This window comes from Staurois parvus, unplaced genomic scaffold (assembly GCF_062004578.1).
Source record: "Staurois parvus isolate SC_StPar_1 unplaced genomic scaffold, SC_StPar_1.0 ptg001627l, whole genome shotgun sequence".
In the NCBI taxonomy this organism is placed as follows: Eukaryota; Metazoa; Chordata; class Amphibia; order Anura; family Ranidae; genus Staurois; species Staurois parvus.
Window position 1 is genome coordinate 1 of NW_028319423.1, and position 13,553 is coordinate 13,553.

At 54.1% G+C, this 13,553-nt stretch overlaps 1 protein-coding gene across 1 annotated transcript; it reads right to left on the bottom strand.

Moving 5' to 3' along the window:
- Positions 1 to 773: 773 nt before the first annotated feature.
- Positions 774 to 13,553, bottom strand: LOC149434999 (galactocerebrosidase-like). The gene is made up of 6 exons (XM_089663106.1): positions 13,167 to 13,553; positions 9,418 to 9,486; positions 7,983 to 8,046; positions 3,009 to 3,122; positions 1,424 to 1,563; positions 774 to 917 (listed from the first exon to the last, which is right to left on the bottom strand). Exons 1-6 carry the CDS (start codon positions 13,290 to 13,292, stop codon positions 774 to 776), a joined length of 657 nt encoding a protein of 218 aa, XP_089519232.1. The 5' UTR covers positions 13,293 to 13,553.

Genomic DNA, 13,553 nt, shown 5'->3' on the forward strand with positions numbered 1-13,553 from the left:
TGGTCAGAGCGCGCTGCGGGAGGCGGCCGCTTGGCGAGAGCAGAGGCGCGCTGCGGGAGGCGGCCGCTTGGCGAGAGCAGAGGCGCGCTGCGGGGAGGCGGCCGCTTGGCGAGAGCAGAGGCGCGCTGCGGGAGGCGGCCGCTTGGCGAGAGCAGAGGCGCGCTGCGGGAGGCCGGCCGCTTGGCGAGAGCAGAGGCGCGCTGCGGGAGGCGGCCGCTTGGCGAGAGCAGAGGCGCGCTGCGGGAGGCGGTCGCTTGGCGAGAGCAGAGGCGCGCTGCGGGAGGCGGTCGCTTGGCGAGAGCAGACACGCTGCAGAAAATGGTGGTTATTTTATGGCAGTTTTCTTAAAGTGTCATTAAATCCTTGGGTGAAAAAAAAAAAAAAAAAAAAAAAAGAAAATCTAACAGCAACACTTCATTTACTGTGCAGCCATCTCTGTGTCCTGCTACAGGGTGACTACAACACCCTGCAGGGGTTCCCTTAGAGCCCCAGTGTAGCCACCCTTACAAGTGCACTTCCAGCCTGAAACATGTGCCGGCAGGTCCCAAGCCCCTCAGTACAAAGCGCCCCCCCATACTCCAAGCTTTGATTGAAAACTATTCCTATCAACTTCCCACAATTCTTCCACCAGCAAACTAGTAACGCACCAGATCTGAACTGAGTTATTACACCAACATATTTCAGGCACCAGGTGCTGGGAAGGAAGTGTGTGGGCCAATTACAGGAGAAAGTGAAGACATACGGGGGGAGGGGGGAAACCCCATTAATTCAAATTAATTTTGCAGAAGCAGGGGGCAGAGCAGAAGCCAGGGGGGGGGGGGGGGGGGCACACAGAGACCCACAAATAGGAGCCCGCACCTTCCTCTTGTGTGCCTTACCTTAATGTACTTCGCACTGTAGGCTCGCTCGTTCCATATCTGAGATACAAAGACAGAATACAATGTATTTATATGGCTCTGACATATACCGCAGCGCTGTACAGAGAACACTGAGCCAGTCACATCACTCTCTGCACCAGAGGAGCTTACACTCTAATGTCCCACCACATCCACATGCCATTATACATTTATATAGCTCTGACATATATCGCAGCGCTGTACAGAGGACACAGCCTATTACATCAGTCTCTGTAGTAGAGGAGCTTACACTCTAATGCCCGCCCCCCCCCCCCCTCACCACCACCCACAGTCACACACCATTATTATACATTTCTATAGTTCTGATATATACTGCAGCGCTGTACAGAGGACACTGAGCTATTCACATCAGCCTCTGCACCAGAGGAGCTTACACTCTAATGTCGCCCCCAGTCACACATTATTATACATTTATATAGCTCTGACATATACCGGAGCGCTGTACAAACAATCCCTCTGCCGCCAGCGCATCCAAAACAGAATCCTCAGCCTTTCAGGTCACTTACCCCAACATAGTCTATATCCAGGTCATGGTACTGCTTGGCCCCGATGATCCAGGAGACGACGTAGTAGGCGGTCACATCGGGAAAGTCATACGGCCAATTCTTGCCTTTACCGACCCAACCGGGGAACGCCCAGGGCAGACCTGGCAGGGAACAAAAAGACCACACAGTTTATCCAGCGCAAAATCAGAAATTGGGGGACACTCTGGGGTGGGGGGGGGGTTGCCTCAGCTCTGCTCCCTTCATGGCCACTAAGAAGCCAAGTGAGAGTCTCTGTCCTCATGCTGCATTTTCTGCAATCTAAACCAAAACATAAAATCTGGAGACGATGGTCAGAGACATGAGAGCTAAAGGAAATGTCACGGTCCCAAAAAAAAAAAAAAGGAAGTTGGAGGTATGATCTGTTCAATACTCTGTCCAGAATTATTTAATTATTATTTATTATTTTTTAACAATTATTTAATTGTTGCACTCAATGAGGTCAGATTATTTAGCTTTATTATTAGGTAGAGAACAGTCGGAAGAAGGAAGCACATCATTTTTCAGCTATTAGGTTTCAGATTTCGGGTCAAAGAAAACGTGGGAATCAATCCATTCACTACAAACCCCAATTACAGGTATTAGAGCATTAAGGCCGGGTTCACACAAATGTCGCACCGCATTCTTGTGCGAATTATGTGCGATGTCCGTGTGGAGTGATTGGAGCCATACATTTTGTACGGCTCAACTCGCATCGCATCCGCACCAAAAAGGTGCAGGACTTTTTTTTTTTTTATATATCCGCACCTGAATGGTATCGTATGGGTGTTTTCACTTTAATTTCTCATTGCTGGCAATCGCATTCTGCGATCTGTAACGGGGTGTCATTAATTTAACATGGACACCCACAACAGATGAACGCCATGTGAATGCAATGCAGTGCAGGAAACTGACAGAATTTGCAGAATTTCCTGCACTGAAACAATGTGAACCCAGTCTAAGGCTTGGTTCACATCTGTGCGGGTGGTGCCGCTGCAGACCCGCGGGCAGGTGCCATTAATTCTAATGGCATGCATTCGCACTGGAAATTGCAACCGTATTGGGAACCTCGGTTCCCGTGCGAGCTGCGATTGCCAAAGAAGTGCAGGGACTCTTCCCTGCGTGTCCAGGGGCACGGGAGTCCATTCAAATGAATGGGCTCTCCTGCCCAGGCAAAATGTGGCCCGTATTGAAGGTGTATTGATCATCACACACCACCCAAAAGCTGTATGTGAGAAGGATTAATAGCAGCCTCAGCAAACTCTGTCCAAGCTACGCTCTCAACGCGTTTCGTCCCATTAATCCATGAAGCCTGGGGGTGAGGCGAAACATGTAGGGGGCGTGGTCTGCACAGTTTGCTGAGGCTGCTATTACGCGTAGGACATACGGCTTTGTATGGCGATGACTGAAACACCTTTAATGCTCTTACATTAGGTAAGGAGTCGGGGTGAACTCCCTTCTAGCCTGCACCCACAATTGGATTTATTAAACATGGCTGTCAAAAGGTTTTCCCAGGCTCAGCAGTCATAGGTGGATATGCCCTGCACAGCGCACTGGAATCTGCCATTACCAACGAGCTTGATTTTTGGGTTCCGCTTCTTCGCCTCTTTCATCAGCCACCACTCGTATCCGCGGAAATAGTTCTCATCGTCCGGATAGTGCATGTGGGACGGTTCTGTGCCATCTGAGGGGGAAAAGAATTCACAATAAATACTACATATATTGGCTCAGCATGATCACATGACCCCATCACACTGCCAACATATACTGTATTGTCTCAGCATGATCACATGACCCCCATCACACCGCCAGCATTTACTATATTGGCTCAGCATGATCACATGACCCCATCGCACCGCCAGCGTTTACTATATTGGCTCAGCATGATCACATGACCCCATCGCACCGCCAGCATTTACTATATTGGCTCAGCATGATTACATGACCCCCATCACACCGCCAGCATATACTGTATTGGCTCTGCATGATCACATGACCCCATCACACTATATTGGCTCAGCATGATCACATGACCCCCATCACACCGCCAGCATATACTGTATTGCCGCAGCATGATCACATGACCCCCATCACACTGCCAGCATATACTGTATTACCGCAGCATGATCACATGACCCCCATCACACTGCTAGCATATACTGTATTGGCTCAGCATGATCACATGACCCCCATCACACTGCTAGCATATACTGTATTGGCGCAGCATGATCACATGACCCCCATTACACTGCTAGCATATACTGTATTGCCGCAGCATGATCACATGACCCCCATCACACTGCCAGCATATACTGTATTACCGCAGCATGATCACATGACCCCCATCACACTGCTAGCATATACTGTATTGGCGCAGCATGATCACATGACCCCCATTACACTGCTAGCATATACTGTATTGGCGCAGCATGATCACATGACCCCCATCCCACTGCCAGCTTTTACTATATTAGCTCAGCATGATCACATGACCCCATCGCACTGCCAACATTTACAACATAGGCTCAGCATGATCACATGACCAAATCACACTGTCAGCTTTACTAGAATGGCTCAGCATGATCACATGACCCCACCACACTGCCAGCATTTTGATCTATGTAAATAAGCTATACCCTGTGTGGCTCGAATGTAAGTCCTTAATTTAAATAGCAACACCACTCGGTGTGATCCATGTACATTGCAGGGATTGTAACAACTTTTGTTGCAGATTCCTTTTGTTATTCCGAAGAAAAAGCTGTCTGCGTCCAAGTGCAGAATGAATGTAAAAGATTTTAGAATGATCAATCAGCTGCTGCACTTGTTGGACTGACAGTGGCAGGGTCTGCATCCCTTTAGACATGATTTCCCTTTGGGAGTATCTCACCACAAATGACACATGTTGCAGGGGATGCCCAAAATCCAATTTGTAGCTCAGTGCAGACTTCTGGGAAAATCAGTGAGCCAATCGCACAAGTAGAAAAATTACATTTCTGGAAGGCGTTCTGTATACTGTGTACAGAATGCCTCCAGGTTGCCATATTAAAGCGCTGCAGATTGAAAAGGAAAGGTGATTTTTAGTAACAATCAGTTACAATAGGACTTGTGTCACAATTGTATTCCCCATAAATATATTTTTTTTATTTGCGTTTTTTTTTTGTTAAACCAAAAAGTGGAGTTACCTGTAGAAAAAAAAGGAAATACCGCATCTGCCCAGTAGGTGGAGCCAAGTGTTATAAGGAATTCCTATGGCATGTAGCTCACTCTGTAGAGATCTGTGTGTGTGTGTGTGTGTGTGGGGGGGGGGCAATCTGCCCTTATGTAACACTTCACATCCTCCTGTCAGCGGGTTATGTCTCTAATCATTTATATCTGTAAGCAGCGAAAACCAGGAGTCAGATCAGGAAACCCTCAGAACGGGCGCGCCGCAGCCCAGGAGGACGGATCTCGAGTTGTCAGATAGAACATTCAGATAAGACGACGTTCATCAGATGCAATCTTCAAAATAAAGAGGTTTTTATAGAGAAATGACTAGCGCATTCCCCCTCCCCCACCTTCTGTACAGAACTTCACGCATCACTCTTATCGGAAAGAACACAGTGCCGCATTTGTCGTCTTTAAAACGTCAAAACCTTTAAATACCCAAAAATTCACACATTAATGGGAAACTAGAAATGGGTATTTTTCCCCCCTCTATTTGAAGAGCAATTTAAAAGTGGTTGTAAACCTCAGACATGAAATGTGAACAAAGTATATCCCTCTATAGTGTGTGCTTGTCTCAGTCCCAGAGGCGGACTGACCATTCAGGTACTCTGGCACTGCCTGAGGACCCGGGGTCAGCAGGGGTCCCCATGAGATGCCCCTGGTACCTTTCATAGGTTTTTTTGGTGTGGTTTGAGTGTGGGCGAGGACACGGGGCCCCATGATCCCCAAATGCCCGGGGGGCCCCATGAGTTGTCAGTCCGCCCCTGCTCAGTCCAGAGCACTAAGTGTCATTTGTGTCTGCTTCTTTATTCCTCTGCTATCAGCATGAGTCACTTCTGACAGGTTTTCCTGACACCAAGAGACAAATGGTGACATGCAGGAGAATATTCACAAGGCATTTGTCTAGGGCGGCATTTTTCAGAAGGTACAAAAGAAGGGACAGATGGCATGGGGACCTGTTGTGATCCATGAGGCTGCTTGACTGTGTATACAGAGCCTGACTCAAGAATGTCTGAAACTGTGAAGAGGAGTGTCTCTCTGGGTGGGGCAGGTGTATGGGGGGGAGAGGGCATTGAAAGGCTCTCGGTGGGGGTTGGTTGGTGCTGGTCATTGTCAGGCTCTCTCAAAGGGGGGGGGGGGCGCTGATTTTTGCATTGCCTAGGGCAGCACAAATCCTAAATACACCACTGGTGACACCAGAGGGGCCTTCAGCACACAGCCTTTGATTGACAGTCTCAGCTTTGTTCCTGTGTGCTGCGGGGTGTGTCCCTTCCCTCCAATCTGCTCTCGGAGTTCTCCTCCCTGAGCTCTGCAGTGTAAATTCAGCTCTCCGCCCCCATTTTCTGACAGCTTAGACAAGCCAGGACTGCAGATAAATAGGTACAACTTATGTTGGAGGAGTTGTTTCATCTCTGTGTATCACCTGAGGCCAGTCACATCACTGGGTATATGTGAGGGTTTACAACCACCTTAATGCAGTAGTCCAGCGCTCTGCCCATCTGCAGTGGCGCTCTCCCTGCTCACAGAGGGAGCCATTTGCACCCACTGCTGCCAATCAAATCTTATGAGCATGGGGTGGGGCAGCGCCACACTGTGTGCTGTCAATAAAAGCACACAGCTTTGTGACAGTTCTGATTACTGAGTGCACTAGATGTAGAATATATATATATATCTATCTATCTATCTATCTCTCTCTCTCTCTCTATCTCTATCTCTCTATATTTTTTTTTTTTCATTTATATATATTTTTTTTAATTTATAAATATATATTTTTTTTTTCTCCTCTTTTATTTTTTTAAGTTAATATATATATTTTTTTCTTATTTTAAATGTGTGTGTGTGTATGTAATATATATATATATATAAAAAAATTTTCTGTTTTATTTTTTTAAGTTTTTTTTTTTTGTTTTTTTGTTTAGACACCCTGCAAAACAGTCCTGCAAATGATCATAGCTGTCCCTGGCATCAATTCTTCGGAGTCAATGAACAGCAACAAGCATGCAGATTAGAAAACTCAGAGGGGCCAGAACACCTAACCTGCCTGCTTGTTCTGAGTCAGCAATTCAACATACTGAAGCCATTGGATAAGCATGACAGACAGGGCCTCTCTAACCTGACACGTACAATTTATTTTTTTTCGTTTCCACGCCCCGTGTCCTTTCAGCGACTACCGATTCGGCGTTCTAGATGTGAATAAACTGAAGGTCATTTTTAAAGTGATTGTTACACATTTTCTGTTCCGTATTTCCAGCAGTGATAATCATACGAGGTCTGCAGGAAGAAGGGGTCAGCGCCGGTATAAAGCCGCGTCACCCGTTTGCGCTCACTGTCTGCTTCCTGTACGTCACCCTAAACGCGCAGACACCGAGAGGGGAAGTTGTGGTTTGCTGTGGGACGCGGATTCCTGTGATCTGGGGACGGGGGAGGATACCGCACCCAGCAAACAAGAGTTACGATGTCTAACATTTTGAAAATGCAATTGGACAAAAAGAAAAGCAGAAAAAAAAAAAAAAAAACAGAAAAAGTTTGAAAAGCTCATTTTTATTACACACCTTATTTTAGACCCAGTGATGTCATTACTGAGTCTCTGTGCTTCTCTATTCAATGCAGACAGATCGTGGCTGGAAGAGTTCTGTACATATCTTTCTGAAATTATCCCTCAGTACTCCTCAAGAGCCCTCAGCCCTGATGCAAGCAGTAGGCTGGCCCTTGGGAGGAGTTATCCAAATGTCAAAAACCCTCCACAGGAGAGGAAGGTTCCCTGCCGCCGGAACAGGTGTCCCCCATTGGACGATTTCCCCTCTATTCCTGGTTTGGCGACAACTGTAACATTTTGGATTTCCTTCACTTTCTGTTTCATTCAAATAAAGAGGATAAATGTCCCCAGAGGGGACACAGGTGGGGTTATATGAACTGTTGTGTCAGGAAGTCAAGAGGGAGGAGCCAGTGAGAGTTCTTCTAGAACCCTCCAGGCGCCCAGAATGCCGGCATGCTCTTCTATGAAAGTCTGAACCTGCTCCTGTGGGCGGAAACTCTGCCTACCTCTCCAGTACCTTGCTATTAACCCCCTCCAGTGAAGGGCAGCCTCACTGACCAATCGGCAGCAGGCCACAGAGGATGTGGAGCAGAAGTAGCCAATCAGAGACTGTCTCACACGGATCCCGCCCCTTTGCTGTGAAAGGAGTTTGGAAGAAGTGGAGGGATCCACGAATACTCTCACTTGGAGCTCTGACATGATTGTACGCGATTAACAAATGGAATGACTGCCGGCATTCCCACCGGAGAGATCTGTGATCCTCGGGGGCGGGCCCTGGGGAAGGGGGATGGCAGTGTTCTGTACCTGTAGTCTGCGCATCGCCTCCGATTTCCACTTTGAAGATCTGCAGAGAAGCCCCAAAATTCGGCTGCAGAAAGGAAAGAAAAAGGCAAAATGAATGCAAGTCACATGACACCCCTATGACGGGATCAGACTCCTCCCATGAGCTTCATCCAATCTCCACCCACTCCAAAATCATTTCTACACACCCCCGCCAACCATCCCACAAACCACCCCCTAGGTAACCACTTGCACAACATACCCCTTACGTAACTGTGCACCCCCCCACCCGTAGCAACCATCACACTACCGCCCCCCAATCCCTTTAAGAAAACCAATAGTGAGGGGCGCACAGACCATGGCCTCGCTGACCACTATGTGGAAATACCATCTGCCTGGATGTCATCCTAATCCTCAGGCTTCATCCCTTTCTGATGTACTGCCCCTAAAGAAGCCCACCAATCACATCCGTGTCTGGAAGGGATGCGGCACAGTGGAGGCGAGCGCACGGTGCTCCACTTCTACGGCTCCTTCTGTGTTTAAAGGGGAAGTGTAGTGAGTGCAGAACATTCCGTGTATTGTGGTCGGGACAGATACATTGTATCCAGTTCTGTCCTTTCCCTGGTGTAGCGGCGGGGGGGGGGAGGTCACGCCTCCTCCACCCTGCATGAAAACTGATGGAAGGAACCGGCAGATTGGATTGGTTGGTTCACACAGAGCGCAGAGCTGGGGATTTGTTCTGTAGATCTCGGTGAGGACAAATGTGCGCAACTCACATCACAACGTCGCCGTCACATGGTGCGCCTTGTACTGTGCAGACACATGCAACACAGACTGCAAACTCACAAAGATACCCTTTGTTCTACGTGTACTCCCCTCGCAGTGTTCTCCCTGCCCCCCCCCCCCCCCCTCGCAGTGTTCTCCATGAGCCCCCCCCCCCCCCCCTCGCACCGTTCTCCCTGGGCCCCCCCCCTCCTCGCACCGTTCTCCCTGGGCCCCCCCCCTCCTCGCACCGTTCTCCCTGGGCCCCCCCCCCCCACGCACCGTTCTCCCTGGGCCCATCCCCCTCGCACCGTTCTCCCTGGGCCGTGCTGTGCCCCCCCCCACACTGTTCTTTGTGTGCCCCACTCGCATTGCCCTCCCACTCCCCTATACAACTCAACCCCCTCCTCTTGAGCCCTTCCCCCCCCCCCCCCCCCCCCCCCATTCCCAAATACAATCAGAGACAAAGTGTCAAAAAGCCCATTCTGCCTCCCTCTTTGACTAAGCTTTATTTGAACAAAAAAAAAAAATTGTGTGTGTGTGTGTGGGGGGGGGGGGGTGCACAAATCACAGCCCAGTTGGCTTAGGTGATGAAGGGGGGTGCTAACAGCCTCCTGTGGAAGCCTGTGTGAGTGCGGGGGTACGCGGGGTTTTCACAGCCATCCTCATACGGCGCACACAGCGGAACATCCCTCACCTTGAAGAGGTAGTCCAGGATCTCAGAGCGCTGAGGTTCCGGGTAATCCACCAGAAGACGGGACGTGGCCTGGAGGGGGGAGAGAGAAATGTACATCACTCAGAGCAAGCAAAGAGGACACGTCCCCCCCCCCCCCCCCCATCCACACCTGCAGATCGTAACCCCCCCCCCGATCTACGCCTGCAGATCGTAACCCCCCCCCCCCCCGATCTACGCCTGCAGATCGTACCCCCCCCCCCCGATCTACGCCTGCAGATCGTACCCCCCCCCCCCGATCTACGCCTGCAGATCGTACCCCCCCCCCCGATCTACGCCTGCAGATCGTACCCCCCCCCGATCTACGCCTGCAGATCGTACCCCCCCCCCCCGATCTACGCCTGCAGATCGTACCCCCCCCCCGATCTACGCCTGCAGATCGTACCCCCCCCCCGATCTACGCCTGCAGATCGTACCCCCCCCCCCGATCTACGCCTGCAGATCGTACCCCCCCCCGATCTACGCCTGCAGATCGTACCCCCCCCCCCCGATCTACGCCTGCAGATCGTACCCCCCCCCCGATCTACGCCTGCAGATCGTACCCCCCCCCCCCCGATCTACGCCTGCAGATCGTACCCCCCCCGATCTACGCCTGCAGATCGTACCCCCCCCCCCCGATCTACGCCTGCAGATCGTACCCCCCCCCCGATCTACGCCTGCAGATCGTACCCCCCCCCCCCCCGATCTACGCCTGCAGATCGTACCCCCCCCCCCCCGATCTACGCCTGCAGATCGTACCCCCCCCCCCCGATCTACGCCTGCAGATCGTACCCCCCCCCCGATCTACGCCTGCAGATCGTACCCCCCCCCCGATCTACGCCTGCAGATCGTACCCCCCCCCCCCGATCTACGCCTGCAGATCGTACCCCCCCCCGATCTACGCCTGCAGATCGTACCCCCCCCCCCGATCTACACCTGCAGATCGTACCCCCCCCCCGATCTACACCTGCAGATCGTACCCCCCCCCCGATCTACACCTGCAGATCGTACCCCCCCCCCCCGATCTACACCTGCAGATCGTACCCCCCCCCCGATCTACACCTGCAGATCGTACCCCCCCCGATCTACGCCTGCAGATCGTAACCCCCCCCCCCCCGATCTACGCCTGCTGATCGTACCCCCCCCGATCTACGCCTGCAGATCGTACCCCCCCCCCGATCTACGCCTGCAGATCGTACCCCCCCCCCGATCTACGCCTGCAGATCGTACCCCCCCCCCGATCTACGCCTGCAGATCGTACCCCCCCCCCGATCTACGCCTGCAGATCGTACCCCCCCCCCGATCTACGCCTGCAGATCGTACCCCCCCCCCGATCTACGCCTGCAGATCGTACCCCCCCCAATCTACGCCTGCAGATCGTAACCCCCCCCCCCCCGATCTACGCCTGCTGATCGTACCCCCCCCGATCTACGCCTGCAGATCGTACCCCCCCCCCGATCTACGCCTGCAGATCGTACCCCCCCCCCCGATCTACGCCTGCAGATCGTACCCCCCCCCCGATCTACGCCTGCAGATCGTACCCCCCCGATCTACGCCTGCAGATCGTAACCCCCCCCCCCCGATCTACGCCTGCTGATCGTACCCCCCCGATCTACGCCTGCAGATCGTACCCCCCCCCCCCGATCTACGCCTGCAGATCGTACCCCCCCCCCCCGATCTACGCCTGCAGATCGTACCCCCCCCCCCGATCTACGCCTGCAGATCGTACCCCCCCCCCCCGATCTACGCCTGCAGATCGTACCCCCCCCCCCGATCTACGCCTGCAGATCGTACCCCCCCCCCGATCTACGCCTGCAGATCGTACCCCCCCCGATCTACGCCTGCAGATCGTACCCCCCCCCCGATCTACGCCTGCAGATCGTACCCCCCCCGATCTACGCCTGCAGATCGTACCCCCCCCCGATCTACGCCTGCAGATCGTACCCCCCCCCGATCTACGCCTGCAGATCGTACCCCCCCCCCCCCGATCTACGCCTGCAGATCGTACCCCCCCCCCCCGATCTACGCCTGCAGATCGTACCCCCCCCCGATCTACGCCTGCAGATCGTACCCCCCCCCCGATCTACGCCTGCAGATCGTACCCCCCCCGGATCTACGCCTGCAGATCGTACCCCCCCCCGATCTACGCCTGCAGATCGTAACCCCCCCCCCCGATCTACGCCTGCAGATCGTACCCCCCCCCCCGATCTACGCCTGCAGATCGTACCCCCCCCCCCGATCTACGCCTGCAGATCGTACCCCCCCCCCCGATCTACGCCTGCAGATCGTACCCCCCCCCCCGATCTACGCCTGCAGATCGTACCCCCCCCCCCGATCTACGCCTGCAGATCGTACCCCCCCCCGATCTACGCCTGCAGATCGTACCCCCCCCGATCTACGCCTGCAGATCGTACCCCCCCCCCCGATCTACGCCTGCAGATCGTACCCCCCCCCGATCTACGCCTGCAGATCGTACCCCCCCCCGATCTACGCCTGCAGATCGTACCCCCCCCCGATCTACGCCTGCAGATCGTACCCCCCCCCCGATCTACGCCTGCAGATCGTACCCCCCCCCCCCGATCTACGCCTGCAGATCGTACCCCCCCCCGATCTACGCCTGCAGATCGTACCCCCCCCCGATCTACGCCTGCAGATCGTACCCCCCCCCGATCTACGCCTGCAGATCGTACCCCCCCCGATCTACGCCTGCAGATCGTACCCCCCCCCGATCTACGCCTGCAGATCGTACCCCCCCCCCGATCTACGCCTGCAGATCGTACCCCCCCCCCGATCTACGCCTGCAGATCGTACCCCCCCCCCGATCTACGCCTGCAGATCGTACCCCCCCCCCCCCGATCTACACCTGCAGATCGTACCCCCCCCCCCCCCCCCGATCTACACCTGCAGATCGTACCCCCCCCCCATCTACACCTGCAGATCGTACCCCCCCCCCGATCTACACCTGCAGATCGTACCCCCCCCCCCGATCTACACCTGCAGATCGTACCCCCCCCCCCCCGATCTACACCTGCAGATCGTACCCCCCCGATCTACACCTGCAGATCGTACCCCCCCCCGATCTACACCTGCAGATCGTACCCCCCCCCGATCTACACCTGCAGATCGTACCCCCCCCCCCGATCTACACCTGCAGATCGTACCCCCCCCCGATCTACACCTGCAGATCGTACCCCCCCCCGATCTACACCTGCAGATCGTACCCCCCCCCCATCAACACCTGCAGATCATCCCCATCAACACCTGTAGATCATCCACCATCAACACCTGCAGATCATCCCCCCCCCCCCCGATCTACACCTGCAGATCGTACCCCCGATCTACACCTGCAGATCGTACCCCCCCCCTTGATCTACGCCTGCAGATCGTACCCCCCCCCAATCTACGCCTGCAGATCGTACCCCCCCTTCCCCGATCTACACCCTGCAGATCGTACCCCCCCTTCCCCGATCTACACCTGCAGATCGTACCCCCCCCCCCATCAACACCTGCAGATCATCACCCCCCCCCCCATCAACACCTGCAGATCATCACCCCCTCCCCCCCCATCAACACCTGCAGATCATCCCCCCCCCCCCCCCATCAACACCTGCAGATCATCCCCCATCAACACCTGCAGATCATCCCCCCCCCCCCCCATCAACACCTGCAGATCATACCCCGCCCCGTCTACACCTGCAGATTACCTCGGCTCTGCCCCCTCCCGGGTCACTTACCCCTCCCCCGCTCACAGCCCCGATCCCATCGAACTCCAGGCCCAGCCCCCCCTGGTCGGTCAGGATATATCCGGAGATCCACCGAACACCGGACAAGAGGACCAGTATCAACGAAATCACCGCCATCCTGAGTCATATGACTGGCTTAGCTCGACCGACCGATTCATATGACCCAAGCCCCGCCCACACAGACACGTGACAGGGCGAGGGGTGTTGGGAGCTGTAGTTTGGCTGCTTTAGCAATTCTCAAAGACTGAGAGTCTGGGGGGCGGGGCGGACTAAGTCAGCTCCAGGCTCGCTGCGTAATACCGGCCCAGCCGCCCGTTTCGGGCGCTGCTCATAGGAGGGAATGTGATTCATGTATGACAGCCCGCCTCTATGAAGGGT

Coding starts and splice junctions, on each gene's coding strand:
- LOC149434999 (XM_089663106.1), bottom strand. CDS start 13,292: ATGGCGGTGATTTCGTTGATACTGGTCCTCTTGTCCGGTGTTCGGTGG. Junction 9,487..13,166: donor GGGCTGTGAGCGGGGGAGGG/GTAAGTGACCCG, acceptor TCCCCCCTCCAG/GCCACGTCCCGTCTTCTGGT. Junction 8,047..9,417: donor TCCTGGACTACCTCTTCAAG/GTGAGGGATGTT, acceptor TCCTTTCTGCAG/CCGAATTTTGGGGCTTCTCT.